General features: G+C 35.1%; 1 protein-coding gene across 2 annotated transcripts in view; it reads right to left on the reverse strand.

Moving 5' to 3' along the window:
• Nucleotides 1-9517: 9517 nt before the first annotated feature.
• Nucleotides 9518-16640, reverse strand: part of trappc10 (trafficking protein particle complex subunit 10) — a 108853-nt gene continuing 101730 nt past the window's right edge. For both annotated transcript variants that reach the window (XM_039744030.1, XM_039744031.1), the window contains 3 exons: nt 12572-12749; nt 11326-11520; nt 9518-9958 (listed from right to left, as the gene is read on the reverse strand). In XM_039744030.1, the coding sequence (XP_039599964.1) occupies nt 9723-9958; nt 11326-11520; nt 12572-12749 (609 nt within the window). In that variant the 3' untranslated portion in view covers nt 9518-9722. The remainder of the gene's footprint in view (nt 9959-11325; nt 11521-12571; nt 12750-16640) is intronic.

Raw genomic sequence — 16640 nt, forward strand, 5'->3', positions numbered from 1 at the left:
CCTGACCTAAATCCAATAGAACACCTCTGGGACATTATGTTTTGGTCCATCCAATGCCACCAGGTTGCACCTCAGACTGTCCAGGAGCTCAGTGATGCCCTGGTCCAGATCTGGGAGGAGATCCCCCACAACACCATCTGTCATCTCATTAGAAGCATGCACCGATGTTGTCAGGCATGTATACAAGAACACAGGGGCCATACAAAGTGCTGCGTACAATTTTGAGTTGCTGCAAATAAATTTTGGCAAAATGGACTAGCCTGCCACATAATTTTTTCACTCAGATTTTTGTGGCGTCTTTGAATTCAGGGCTCTGTAGGTTGATCATTTTCATTTCCATCAAACGATGTGGCATCCTTTCGTTCCTAACACATTACCCAGTCTATATCAGTATAGATATCCAGGAGGATTTCTTTTTCCCATTGAGATCTGATGTGTTTTCAAAGTGTTCCTTTAATTTTTTTGAGCAGTTTATATTCTGAACTGTCACACCATATTTTCTCATTTTGATATCACGTTTATAACATTTAATATCGTGCTTTTGAAATTTGATATCACACTTTTGAAATTTGATATCAAACTTTTGAAATTTGATATCACACTTTTGAAGCTGAATTTCAAAAAAGAGAGCTTAAATACTTCTATAGTATGGCAGGTCACTTTAACATTTAATCCATTTGTCTTTTTATGAAATTTGACATCAAGCTTCTGAAGAGTTGATATCAAATTTCAGAAGCTTGATGTCAAATTTCATAAAAAGACAAATGGATTAAATGTTAAAGTGGCCTGCCAAACTATAGAAGTATTTAAGCTCTCTTTTTTGAAATTAAGTTTCAAAACTGATATCAAATTTTAAAAACTCGATATCAAATCTCAGCAAGTTGATATCAAATTTAAATGCAACGATATCAGCATTGTAACTGCTGATATCATGTAAAACAGATTAAATGTTAAAACGGCCTGCCATAAAGCAGAGGACCTTCTCGACCGCTTCGAAGCTTTGTGCTTCCCCACATGCTATAAACGGGAATGTGAAACTACCGATCTTATTTTATACAGAGAAGATATTGAAGTAAATACGGGGGCAAGGATTGTGGAACTTGTCCACCGTCAATAAAGTAAATACCATGCTATAAAATCTGTAGTCCACAGTACTGGAAACTATGTCATTAATTCTGTGTAGGCGCTTTCTCTAAACCACTGTGTCTGAAATCGGCTGTAGTGTAACCCTGTTACAATTAACTTAAGATTAACATTTAACCCTGTTCCCTAACCCTGTGCAATTATTACCAAAACATGATGAAAGGACATTAATCTTTCACATTTTTTCATAAAATAAAATCTAATGTGAAAGATTTGCCAAATAATAATGAATTAGTGTTAGCAATAAAGAATTGTAGCGTCTCGCAGGTCTGATCGATGTGCCGATGGATTTTCGTTGTTTGAGTCGGCATCGTAACAACTTTGGAGAGTGTAATCAGCCTGGGGAAAAGTCTTCAACGTTATCAGTTGGCATTCGATCATATGCATACATGAGCGACTTATTGTCATCTGCAGGAAACTTGATATAAACGTCAAGCCTGCCAAAGCCGCAGATGAATTTCAACTAGTGCGCAACAGTGACCCTTATAGGACAGCGAACTACCTAAAAATGCCCTGTAAAGTGAAAATCCATTGGCGCTCAGCACAGGTAAGCATTTATGCAGTGCTACAATATTAATTATATCAACAAATTACATCTGTAGGTCAACACATTTAAACCTAATTTTATTGTTAAAATTGTACATTTATTGCAGCATTTTAATGACATGTAATCACTAGTTCATATGAGCACACGCACACAACTTTCTTAGTCTTTTGGTCCACACGCCTCACTAAAAGTATTAAATCAGCATGGGCTTATGTGTATTTACTTAGTCGGCTAGACTTCGTAGCAATCAGCCCAAAGCCATCACGTTAGTCGCAACATAGTTCACGGTTTCTTTACATCTTGCTACAGCCACGACATTCATACACAATAATGTGGAAATGCGTCTTAAAAATAGTTAATGCATTACAATCCAAACCTTCATATACAGAAAACTGCGCATCAAAGCACCATGACTTGTGTGAAATAAAGTAACAATAGTTCGGAGTTACGTGGGTTCAAAGCCCACGTATAATGAAGTAGCGACAAGTTATCAGTATAGTCAAATTAAATAGCTGATTACATCTTGCCTGAAGAAGGGACCTGAATTGCATCGAAAACTTGCATATTGTAATCATTTTAGTTAGCCAATTAAAGGAGTCATTTTGCTTGACATCTCACTACATTAATACTGGCTAACACGGTACAACACCCTAGTACTATAGTAGATAGCAGAAAGAAACTGAATAATCGTGACTCAAAAATGATGTATTAACTATTGACGCATGAGGAACAGCTATTTTCATTACTATGTTTTGCTTACACGGCATTTAGGAACTGATTATTTCGAGAGAAAAATAGAGCAAAGCTTATTGCAGCAGAAGGCAGGATGAGATGGGGCAGCTAACTCCGACCTGCCCACATCTTTTTTTTTTATTTTTTCTCCAGCCGTCTGGAGTTTTTTTGTTTTTTCTGTCCCCCCTGGCCATTGAACCTTACTCTTATTCGATGTTAATGTTGATTTATTTTTTATAATTATGTCTTTCATTTTTCTATTCTTTAATATGTAAAGCACTTTGAGCTACTGTTTGTATGAAAATGTGCTATATAAATAAATGTTGTTGTTGTTGTATCTAACCCTGCAAACGCAGACAATGTAACATGGGCGGGTCTGGACTTCTGTCCCCGCTCCCTGAGCTCAGTCTCTGCCTCATCCCGTGTCCCGCTGCGAGGGCTACTTGCTTGGTCCAGCGTCTAGTTGCTACGGCATGCAGAACTGGGTGTGCCTAAAAGTGAACAAGGTTGAACATTTTACTGCGTCTGTAATTCATAAACGTCACTTAGTGTGTACAAGAAGAGTAATCTTCATTCATCAAATAAATAAATCGAGGGGAAACGAAGCTCTGGTAGCACGGGACTTAAACCAAGTGGTCAGAATTACAAGGCTGCACATCGTGTGACCACAATTAAAAAAAAAAAATAAAACCAAAAAAGCAAGAGCTCCGATGAGTTATGCATTACACTGAGATGTTCAGCATTTCTCATCTGCTTTAGAAATTGCACAAATACCACACTTAAGTGTTAGTGTTCATAGGAAAGCTGACTTTTTCATGTCGTTCAGAAATTAAAATTTTAATTCTTGAATTCCAATTTTGAAAAATTGATTTTTGCAAGAGAGTGGGTCTCCCTTTAAAACTGGTTAACTCTTGCGTTGTCTTAATATTCTGTATGCGGACAGAGTCAAAAATTACTCACCATCACCACATCCCTCTTAGAAAATTTTAATTTTTAAATCAATTTTATAAAGACCCCACACACATTTTTTGTTTTACATTGTAGCAGGACTGTCCTTATCAATGTATGATACTTATTAATACTACAGAACAAGTCATTGATTTTTTGGTGTTAGTTATTTTAGTATTGTGATTATTTTTATTAATACTATCATTTCTAAATATACTACATGAATAAAAGCTGATATGATTGCTTCCACAGGAAGAGACTGTACTTTGAAAAATATGGAGATTTCAGTGAGGTAAATTGAAAGGGAACCCTCCATGTTCGATATTTCCTGGATGATTTTTTTCAATGGCTGCTATAATGAAAAGGTGACAGGTTAAGGCAATGTTCATGGCATTGGAAATGGCCTGTCTAGTCTGCCCAGGGTCACCTTTATCACATTTTGCGCTGCCACCATGCCCCAATTATCATTGGGTAATGAAGACAATTCTAGCTTGATCTTAGGTCAAAATGTCTTTTAGCTTGATAGTCTTCAGGGAGTTCTTCATCTAAAGCGGACTGATCATGATCTGGGTTGAACTTTTCATCATCCGGTTCTTCAGAGAGCTCCTCCACTGTTCTCTTGTTCATCCTGTACATCTCATGAAGAAAGCAAGTCAAGGACCTGTTGAACTTTGTTCTAAGCACTCATGCCTTATGTAAAGTGGGGTACTGACATGTACAGCAGTTGTTATAGCATTAGGACCCCCATCACCCAGTCCACATGAGAAAACAGTGCTCTCCCAAGAGAAATATTTGTACTTTTGATACATTGTATGATATGGTAACCATGACATTCTCTTTATCACTGTGTGCTGTATGGGGATATTATGTATCTGAACACACAGAAGGTGTTGTGCTTCTCGTGAGAAAACTAAGTCTTCCCAGAAAATGCATGGTCAGGTGTGAAAAAGTGATAACGTGAACTGTGATGCCTGCCCAAGTCCTTCAAGTGAGTAACAATTTTACAAATGCTCCATTGTTTAAAGCAGCTACACAAGCTCTCACACACACACTTAAATGTTTCACCATGCACCCATTTTCTTGCATGTTATCAGGTCTTTTCTGTTTTCCCTTTCTTCCTAGAGTCGGCTGCTCAAGACTGGACGTGTTGCTGCTGCCAATGATGGAGTCACTAGCAGACATTTTGTCATAAATCAGAGAACAGGTATAAGAGCAGAGGTCCTAACTTTAATACTATATGAATATACAGAATGAACTGCATGGTGATTTTATGTTGGTGTTTCAACACTGATAATAGTTTACTGGCATTATCAGTCATGTGCATACTTTTACATCAGTGTTGTGTTCTGTATTAGTAAAAAAGGGTATTATGCACTGAGCTCACAAAGAGAAACATGTTTTTATCAAGGAGGAAAAAATAAATAAACTGAATTGAATGTCAACTCAACAAGTCAGGGTACCAGATTTCAAGTCTGTGCCTTGAGAAACAAAGCCATGCATAAAGTACAAACAAGCAGACAAGCACTTATTGAGCAACACCACCAAGAACTGGGACAAACCATAGTAATCTCAAACCTGCTTAATCAAACCACAAGTTGATGCATGAAGAACAAAGATTAAGTGTACATAGATAAACAATATAATGTTATTGAGCTCAGCTACTCAGGAAACGGACATTTTATCCAAAGCTGATGCATTTCTGCTCAGATTAGGTCTTTGTGTTAGTGACATTCTGCAGTATTTACATACAGTATAGGTCTGTTGCAGGTTGGCCTCTCAGATGAGCGCATGGTCCCTGAAAGGTTTGTCCAAACGTACTAAGAACAGAGACTGAGCTTTATAGAGAATAAAAATAAAATAAACAAAACAAAACAAAACAAAAAAAACACACACACACACACACTATGCCATCATCCTGATTTCTTCTATTATTGCAAATTTTTGACACTGAACTTGAAGGTCTTTACCAAAATCTGATTAGATATTAGATATCTAAGACAAAAAGGTTATCATGACTTAGGATATGTATTAAATAAACAAAGTTAGCCAACACCCACTAGCACTGTAGGTGCCAGTTATTAGCTGCAATGATCAGAACCAAACCTGGCTTTTTCAGCTCACTCTTCAGTTTCACTCAAACCTTAAGTCTTTTGAAGACTAAAGCAGCTTTTCTTACATGCTTTTTGTGTGGCATCAGGTTGGCCTTCAATTACTGAAACTCTTCCAAAGCCTGATAGAAAGCATCACCTCCATGCTTAACAGTTTTCTTAGAATGATGTCAGCTTTGAGTATGACATAGGCTTTGTCATGCTCTCCTTTTATGTCCCGTTTCTCTAGGCCACCCATTACAGATGTGTTAATTTTTTTACCTGCTCATCATGGCTCCTCTGTACATGTCTGCATCACCTTTGAAAGAATGGTCAGTTGGTATGCAAATGACACTAGTGACCATCTCAATGGAACAGTCACCTTTAGAGAACTGAAGTGTTCTGAAATACACAATGACAAATGGTACTAAATCCATCCATTTTCTGATATCTATAAACCTATAATACTAACACTGGACCATGCATACGAACCTAACACACACATTTTGTTATGTTGTTGGATTGTTTTTTGTCACTTGTCACACTACAAAGTACTGTATGTGTGAACAGTTATCAAAGATCTTGTTATTTTATTATATTAAAGGTTTTAGTCACTGACTGTTAGAAGGAATGCTGAGCTTATAAAGCAGTAATGCTAAACTCTAAATCCAAAGAGGACTGTTTCATTTATGTTAGGTAGAATGCCCAGAGGGGACTGGGCAGTCTCACGGTCTGGAATCCCTACAGATTTTATTTTTTCTCCAGCCGTCTGGAGTTTTTTTGTTTTTCTGTCCCCCCTGGCCATTGAACCTTACTCTTATTCGATGTTAATTAATGTTGATTTATTTTGTTTTCTTATTGTGTCTTTTATTTTTCTATTCTTTATTATGTAAAGCACTTTGGGCTACTGTTTGTATGAAAATGTGCCATATAAATAAATGTTGTTATTACGTCAATGTCCTTTAAGCATTTCAGACAGCAGTAGAAAGGCATCAACAGCACAGAATATAAAAGTATCATTTGATTGGAAATAGATACAAATAGACAATCTGATGGCATCTCAACTTGTATTTTCTATTGAATTGGCCCCAATGTTGACAAGCTTGCAGTTTGTTGTGGAAAACGTTTGGTTCAAATTACTGTTAACCTAAAAAAACAAAAATGAAACACATCCTAGAATAATGACCACTTTGTAAAGCATATGTATTTGAAATTGTATAATGATTACATTTTATAAATTTAAATAAACAAACATTTTAATATAATTTGATTTGTATTTATCCAATGAAATCATTTACAGAATGTGAAAAATTATGTATATATATATATATATATCTCATGTCTGTGTTCATGTACTGTATGTATATATACACATACATATGTATATACTGTACATAAATATATTTACACGCTCACATACACGCCCCATAAATTAATCATTACTATTTCTTAGAATAGTCAAATAACTATTTGTCCTTTTCAGTCCCCAAACATCTTAAAAAGTAAGTTACAGTAAATAAAATATTTACAAATCAAAATACCACACATTCATGCAATTATGCACTTTTTACATTTATATGTAAAATAGTTTAATTTCTTCCATATATCCAAGTTCATGTGTGGTCTTTGTCATTCTACTGTACTTTTTAGATTGTATTATCTTTGTAAAATAAGAGGGGATAAAATGAAGCTTCTTTCTTTGGAATATTTACAACTCAAGTATTTTTACACTTAGTATACATAATTTGTTTACAAAAAAGCCACACTTTGAGCACTGGTAGTTTCTTTTGATTTACAGTAAAGACCTTTTTGTAAAAGTAAAATTATACTAACACACTCAAGTAAAACAAAAAGTGAAATTATTTCATTTGGAGATGAACTTCAGGTAAACCTTTGACTCCTGTATGATGGATCTGTACAGGGAATTACAATTGACACCAACATACCCTAAACATTGAACATGGTACATTAGAATCACTTTAAATGTATGTTTTAAAATCTTCAACAACACACACATATTGGAAAAAAAGTGTTATATAAAATTTGATTAATTTAGGTTGAACTGTCCATGAAATATTAGAAAAGGGAATGATACTTTTTACATTTAGACCCAATTTCATGTTTGCTAGATTACATTAGATATTATTTGCAAATAAAACCTTAAATAACCTAGAACCTTATTTAATTTTTGAGGTCATCAGCATTTTGCTTGAGTCGTATGTAATCTTTTATTGCTTTTGGCCAACTGTTTCTAAACATCCCTGAACCCAAAACATCATGCAGTAAATATGAAGTAGTTTTTACAGTTTTGGTCTATGGTCATTAAGGTAATTTATTATGGTCAAAAAGAATTCATTGTGAACTGGAAAAAGTTCCGCTTTCAATAGCTTAAAATGCTGTAGTATTTTTCATGTGACTGGAGTAGAATAAAATAATTAAACAAGATCCTATAATTCTGCTTTTTATCCCCATTCCTAATTCTCTATGAAGATCTGTAAATAATGTTTTCTATGACTGGCTAAATTTACTTAGTCCTTATATTTTACCCTGCATTTCATTGTTATGAGGTTACTACACTAATTGAATTAGCAGCAATGTAACACTTGGAAAACACATTTGAGCTAGCTCTTCAAATATTAAATATCAGACTTGCATTTTATTTTTTAAATTAAGGATTGTTTGAGATTAATCTGAAGGATGTAAATCTGCAAATTTTGATCTTCTGTTATTTGTTTATTTTTATTAATCAGAGACAAATAGAAAATTATATTGTGGTAATAAATAATTTATGTACTATGTATATTTGACTCTAAAAAGGTCAATAACTTAAACCTATTCATAAACTCTCTGAACAGATTAGCCAGTCTGCAGTCCTCATTCTGCAGTGTTTTGTATTGTGCTTATATTACTGTTCCATTTATAATTTACACTATAATAAACAATATCAGTGAAAATAACAAATGCACAACACTGCTAAATAAAAATAAAAAAATAAGCATTTTATAACATTTTTGTTTTTTCTTTTCTTTCAGTTATCACTGTTTATATGCAGCTATATGCAATACCAATGGGTCTGAGCAGCATCCAAAAGTTTTTTGGGTTTTTTTGCACTGCCGACACATACAGAACGTACAGTAGAGTACTCCAGTGTGTAGACTGTTGAGCAGTCTGTTCTGTATTCTGTTAAAAGTACACTGCGTCATTCTTTAACTATGAAGGATAAAAAGGTATGTTGGTCACAATGTGCCTTGATAACACATTATCAGAACTAACTGAAATAAGAAAATTAACAGAACATTGATTATTATGACTCTGACCTGTTTATACTGATACTGGAAGGTACAGCAGACTGCCCGGTCAAAGACATTAAATAAGAGCCATCGTCACATTAGCTAAACTGGATAAAAGGCAGAATAGTACCTCTTCAGCTTAATTTAAGTTAAAGACACATCTGTAAGGTTAAAGGTAAACACATAAAAATATTATGTTTGGGAACACTATTTGTAACTTGATTCACATGGCTAACAAACTCATACTATACTTTTGGGGACCCTGAAGTCGATGGACTAAGTACAGTGTGAGTACAGGGATACCATAGGCATCAGACTATATACATTAAAATACACTGTACCTATCACTAAGTAGTTTCACAAAAGATAATAAGGAGAAATTAAATGATGGCACAGCAGTTCCAGTGAGCTGCAAGGACCCCAAATTTCATTAAAATCTTTTTAAACAAATAATAATAATGATTATTTTCTTTTAAAATAAATTCCACACATTGCTTCATGTAACTGCCCCGTGCTAACAGGGTTTGAATCTGCATTAGTGCAGTAAAAGTGCTAAGGTGGCAAATTGCATCTCCAATTAAATAATACAATATATCTCAGAATCAAAGCTTGTAGCTAAAGTTCATAACTCTGGTGAAGTCAGTTTTTTCATATCCTTTCATATTTATATTTATATATATATACATATATATATATATACATATATATATATACATATATATATATATATATATATATATATATATATATAAATAAAAAGAGATTCCATGAATGATTAAAAAAAGAACACTATCTATTAACAAAAATAACCTGACAATGGCAAGTAAAATTTCAGAGCATATTTTTGTTTTTTGTTTAATGCCCCTGTATAGAAACCAGGCAGTTTTTCCATCAGAAGACTGTAAAATCTATATCATCATCCAGCCATTTGTTACACTCATTGTGTCTCTGCTTTTTATAAAAAATAAATTGTCATCATGTCACATTAACTTCCAGAACATGATCATCCTTGCTGGGCACAACAAGGACCTGCATACCAGCACTACTGTTGAAGACTTGTCCAATACTGAAGGGTTGCAAACGGGGCATAGGTAGTCCTTTGTGTTCACTGCTGGCTGAGTGGGTACTTGTCCTGCTACGAATACTACTGCTGTCTGCCTGCTCATCTAGAGACTTGTCAATAGATAGAGTATCATTTTCAATCAAACTGTCTGCAGGAGAAAAAATGCACACACAAAAACATCACATCAAAAAATCTTAAAGTGCATTACTTGTAACATTAGTTGACATGACATCATTAAAAGTCAAGTAAAACATAACTTTCACATAATTCAAAGGTAATATGATTGTTTATTTCTGTAATAAAATGTACAGTCAATTATTTACATTGACACAAAAACATAGTGAGATACAACACATCAATTAAAACGTAAGGTATGAATGATGCACAAATTACATATAAGTAATTCTGTTGTTTCTAATGCTTGTACTATATAGGAAAGAAGTTTTGGTCTATCCTTTTGTCTGCTTATTTCATGTTGGCTGTTAATTTCAATGTTGTATTTTAGTAAATGTTCAAATTTGTGTTTTAGTGCATATTCATTAGTATTACTGTCTAATATTACATGTAACAGCATCTTTCTATTAACTGTTTTCTTTAGCAAATATCAACTGAGGTGCTTTGTAACTACAGAACTACAAAATAATTTATGTATACACTCACTGAGCAAATTATTAGGAACACCTGTACACTTGCTTGTCCATGCATTTATCTAAAAGGCCGATCAACTGGCAATATATAAAATATTGCAGATATAGGTCAGGCGCTGGAGTTAATGTTTGCATCAATCACCAAAATTCTGAAAAAACAAGATCTCAGTGATTTCAACCATTGCACGATTGTTGGTGCCAGACAGGCTGGGCTGAGTATTTCTGTAATTGCTGATCTCCTGGGAGTTTCACAACAGTATCTGGAGTTTACTCAGAATGGTGTGAAAAACAAAAAATATCCACCAACTGGCAGTTCTGCAGACAGAAATGTCTTGTTGATGAGATGGATCTGAGGAAAATGACTAGACTAGTTGAGAAAGACTAAGATATCTCAGATAACCACTGTGTACAACTGTGGCGAGCAGGAAAGCATCTCAGAATGCATAACACATTGAACCTTGAGCAAGATGGTCTACAACAGCAGAGAACCATGTCAAGTTACACTCCAGCCAAGAACACAAAGCTGAGGCGGCAGTGGGCACAGGCTCACCAAAACTGGACAACTAAAGGCTGGAAAAGCGTAGCCTTGGCTGATGCATGGACAAGAATGTGACAAACAGTTTGTTGTCACTGAAGTTAATACCCAAAGATAAAAAATGTATTTGGCAATATTTTCCACAGAAGTGATGAACTAAACAGATATCTCATGTTCCTCTGTTTTCAATTTTTTACTTGAATTCAAATTTAGTTAATAAAAAATGACTGAAAAAGGCCAGTATTACACAATGTAAATATATTAGTTTTTTATACTAATACATTACTTCTAACAACTATACTTACATAATGTTAATTTTTACTATATACTCACCAGTATCTGGCTGAGCCATGTGAATTGAATGGTGAGGCAAATATTTGAAAATCCTTACAGTGGGGAAAGGTAAATTTCCAGCAAAAAGGGGCATCACCTCCATATGGACCTTATGAATAGCTCGGGCAGCCACTGGCATGGAAATCACACCTGAACTCTTCCCACAAACTGCCCAATTACTGCTGTTGTCAACCACTAAAATTAAAAATGAGATTTATATATCATCAGGTATTACAAAACCTAGGACTTCAATGTAGTCTATTTACTTTTGTATGAATTATGTTGCTGAAAATGTACATGGCATTTACGTAAACCAATATAAACAACAAACAAAATACCTAACAGGTCAGATTTCCCTGCCAGTCTTAAGTTATGTAGTAATTTAAGTGACACACAGTGTCAAAGTAGTCATTACTGGTTGGTGTTCTACTAATGAGGAATACTATTTTACAAATCATTAAAAAACAGGTCATACACAAAAGAAAAACAATACAAATATAACATTTTGGCATATAGGTGACTACATAAATTAGGAAGTAATACAGCACAGCCCAACCTGCTGTTCAAAATTGGCAAAACAATGGCTTTTCTCACTTGGGTAGCAGTGGCATTCACATAAAATAATGAGAAAAGCATTGTGTGTGTGTGTGAAAAGAATTAAGGCTAGTGACTATTTAATTCTATGTAAATATTCTTGTTTCTACATATCCATAAATTGGAATATTACCATAGCATATTCCTCAACCAAAATTACAAAATACACGACTTTGTTACTTATTTAAAACTGATCTTAAATGTTGATCTAATGTGGTAAATCATAAAATATTCATGTCAAAAATGTATCTTTCTCAGATCCAGGATGGAATATCTATACTCTACTACAAAGGTAATCTTCACATTGTAGATCTTGACAAAATTACAATGGAATTAAAATAAAATCATATAGTAACCCTAATAAGTATTACTAGTAATAATACACTAGCTGGTATTATTACAAGAAAATTAAAGAACATGTACAGGAACATCTGGATTGCAAGAATCTGGGTTTTAATTTACAGTAACTAGAGATGATAAAGAAAGTGGTTAATTATTTTAACAGAAACATCACTTATCCACCAAAAACAGCTACAAGCTCAAAATAAAATGCAGTTTGGTTTCATATGTGGAACCCAAGAATGTGTGAACATTTAAATATACACTAAAGATATAATTTTATTAAATAAATGTGAACCTTTCATCAGTTTACCTTCATACATTAGTTTTGTTGTACACAAACCATCTGATTCAGTTAGAGCTTCATCGCGATCAGTTTCTAAAAGCTCAGCGATTCGCATAATTGAGACCTCAAGAGAGCAGAGACACCCAGTCCTACAATGTTCAGAGCCAAGAGATGGATAGATTTCTGCTTTAATAGTGTATAGTGTCTGTAAAGAAAAAAATATTATTAAGTAAAGCATACAGCAACTTTAGCTATTATGTAGCAGGGTTAGCTAGTGAAGGTAAATACTTGTTTCATGTTAGGTTAACTAAGGTTTACCTGATGTTTCCTGCTCTTGCACTGTTAAATACAGTTGTAAACAAAAAATATTTATATTCTGGTAAGCATTTTGTTAATGCAGACTCACTGAGCTCCATCCATGAACATACTAGAGTCAACTTTTTCAGGTATGTCTTCCACGTCAGGTAACCTTGATATGGTTTGTCTTATAATGGCCTGGCACTCTAGTTGATTAAGACTGTTTTGTCTATACAACTTGCCAGCCTTTCTGGCTACTGCTTCTTTGACCCTTGTTTGGATAGCCCCAAATATTCAGTTCTTCCCTCACAGGATAATTATTTCTTCCTTACATAATATAAGCATTTAAGCATACAAATTTCAGTTTCTTCCTCCTTAATCAATTTCCTTTTACATGGTCTTGTCACATCTTATAATGGCTTAACTGATTTACTTCCAATCCAAATAACAGGCAACACTGCACACAATATTTTTCACCTTTGTGAATAAAACATGTATAAACTGCCCTTTTCTGGCTCTGACATTACATTTTTATTATTTATTATGTATTATTATTAACACAATAAGTGACCCTGTTTCTCTTAGAACCATCCAATGTTCACTTAAGATAACCTTACAACCACTGATAATTTCCTTACATCTGTACATCTTTTTCCAAATATATACTCAATGCTAAATGTTTAATTTTATTTTTACTTTAATTTTTGATATTTTTTAGTGGTCATTATTGTCTCATGGACAGAGTACAGCAAATTTCTAGTTTGCATCAGCTAATCAACATGCAACACATCACCACTCTCTGGCACCATGATTAGTAAATACAATTATATTACTTCGAAACTTGCCAGAAAGAAAAGGAAGCTATGGTAAAAGCTCCCTCAATATAGTACACCTTACTTGCTTGTCTTATAGAAGGGATCTGGGGTATTTAGACCTTGTCTCAAAGAAACTGAACAATGTCCTTTTTTTTTTTAGCACAGAGAACCCAAAACTTTATAGACAAATTAGGATCAGAAATGTGGTAACTGCTTATATCTTAGAAAGAAGAAACGCCTAAATTAAGACAGACAAGACAAAACATATTATTATACAGGGTGAACCAAAATGAAGTCAAGGTCATTGCGCGAGGCAGAGGCAGCTAAGTGGGTTGCGGTGGGGGTCCTTTGTAGTTTTCAGTCAACAACATGCCTTGGTCCGGTGCGCACCATGTTTTCACTGTTGAAGCGTTCTTCAAAAACAATGAATCCATCATCACTACGCAACATGCCTTCCAAACGCACTTCAGCATTCCTCCTAACGGTGACATCCCAAATCGGAAAGCAATTCATCAGTGGGTAGCTAAATTTAGAGACAAGTACAACATTGAACAGAAAATCTCCAGGCCATCCTCAGATTGTAAGAACGCCTGAAAACATCCAAGCTGTAAGGGCATCAATTTTGCAGTCTCCTAGACGCTCAGTGTGCAAACCTGCTTCTGCCAGTTCCAACATGTCTTTGAGGAGGATTTTGCATGAGGACCTTAATTTCCATCCATACAAATTGACGGTAGTGCTAGAAATCACTGAGAGAGACTGGGAGAGCCGTAGAGAGTCGTACGCAAACATTCTACAAACTATGCCATCGTCACATGCGTAAATAATCAAAACTTTCACTACTGGGCTGAAACCAACCCTTCTGAACTTCATCAGTAGCACTACTTTAACATGGCTTTCTCCTAACTTCACTTTAACTTAATCCTGATACTCTGTATGTTCAATTCATCATAATAACTATTCATAGTGGCTCTAAAATCCGTACTGACCCCAACTCTCTCTTCTGTTTCTTTTTCCGGTTTCTTTGTGGTGGCGGCCTGCGCCACCACCACCTACTCAAAGCATCATGATGCACCAACATTGATAGACTGAAAGCCAGAAGTCTACGTGACCATCATCATCAGGTCCTTCCATGAAAACCCTAAATACAAAGAGGACTGTTTGACTTATGTTAGGTAGATTATATATATAGATATATATGATATCCACATCCACCCCTGAATGTGTGTATAAGTCCTTATACATTCCTCTCCATGTGATTAGGTACATGTCTTCTTATATAGAGAGATCTCTACAGCTCTACCATTGTGAAAGCAACACAGCACAAATTACTGACATCTGATGTAATCTGTTGCATACATACAATCAATAAAGAGCTACTCTGTGTACAATAGTTGCTACAGTCTCTCTAATCTATGTGCATGAAAAAGTGAATGCCACTTTAGCATTAAAGTGTCCTTGAAGCACCATACACACATCACAACATTGCAGGCTTACATTTTTTAGTGTTTTAGGAAAAAACTAGAAATATTTCCTGTTTTGGAGTCAAATTAGTTTTTCACTACAAATTGCTTCTGTGCAATGCTACAATACTTGTATGTCTCAAGATGTGTGTGTGTGTGCACACAAAAACTCCTCAAGATTGACGCTCTTAAGACAAATGTTTAATTTTAAACCTGTATATTATATATATATATATATATATATATATATATATATATATATATATATATATATATATACACACACACACACACAATAGACCCCCGCATAGTCGCGGTTCAGGGTTCGCAGACTCAGTTGTTCACGGATTTTTTATTAGAACCTAACTATTAATTCTTAGTGGAATGCGCAAATATCCTCCACAATTTTTTATGCCTTTTTTCATGGCAATACTGTGCTGTAGAGATAACAGGAAGCAACCACTGAAGGAAACATGGTTTGGGATGGTGAAAGTAGCCAATCCGAGAGTGTTATTCATTTCTCCTTGCTGCTGATTGATTGCTGCCATGTGACGCATCTCCAGGTGAGTGGGTTTACCACCGCAGTTTGGGATGGTGAAAGTAGCCAATCCGAGAGTGTTATTCATTTCTTCTTGCTGATGATTGACTGTTGCTTTGTGACACATCTCCAGCCGAGTGTTCTCATGTTTTCCATTTTGTTATTGTTTTGTTATTCTTAAACGCACACAATGTCATTGAATCGCCCTGAGCCTAAGCGGCAGAAGAAGTTTAAAACACTCCAGGAGAAGGTTGAACTACTGGATTTGCTCCGGGAACTAAAAAGTTATGCTGCAGTAGCGCACCACTATAGCATTAATGAAAGCACCATATGCTACATAAAGAAGAACGAAGCAGCAATCTGGAGTACCGTATCTGTAAGTTTCTGTGATAGTGCAAAAAGGTAACGACCGTAAGGAATAAAAATATCGTGAGGACGGAAACTGCCTTGGCAATGTGATCACCAACTGCAGGAAGAACATTCGCTTGGACAATAACATCATCTGTGAGAAAGCACGGAAATTGTATCAGCAGTTCGCTAGAGGAGACAATGTAGCAACTTCCTATCACAATGTTCCTGAAACCTATAAAGAAAAGCCAGCATGAAAACCCACCAGAAGAAGACCCATACAAAGATACAACTCCTCCTGAAGCGCCTGAAGAAGAGGTGCCACCTGAGGAGTTTTAAATCCTGTGCATCGTACTGCACAGCTATCATCATCAATATCATTCATCATTGGTGAGTACCCGTACATTTTACTGTATTTTATTAAAATGAAATTATTATTATGTATTTACTTATAACAAAGAAAACTACAGCGCATACCAAAGAAAACGCGCTTGCATGAATTACAGTAGAGATAGCGGAAACATCGATATTTTAAATTCTAGCACCACGGGAGACATAATAGTACAGTACTGTACAGTATACATGTTTACCTTCACATTCTGTTTTTAGGTAATGTATTAAGGTCATTTTTTAGGTAA

This window comes from Polypterus senegalus, chromosome 2 (assembly GCF_016835505.1).
Source record: "Polypterus senegalus isolate Bchr_013 chromosome 2, ASM1683550v1, whole genome shotgun sequence".
Classification (NCBI taxonomy): domain Eukaryota; kingdom Metazoa; phylum Chordata; class Cladistia; order Polypteriformes; family Polypteridae; genus Polypterus; species Polypterus senegalus.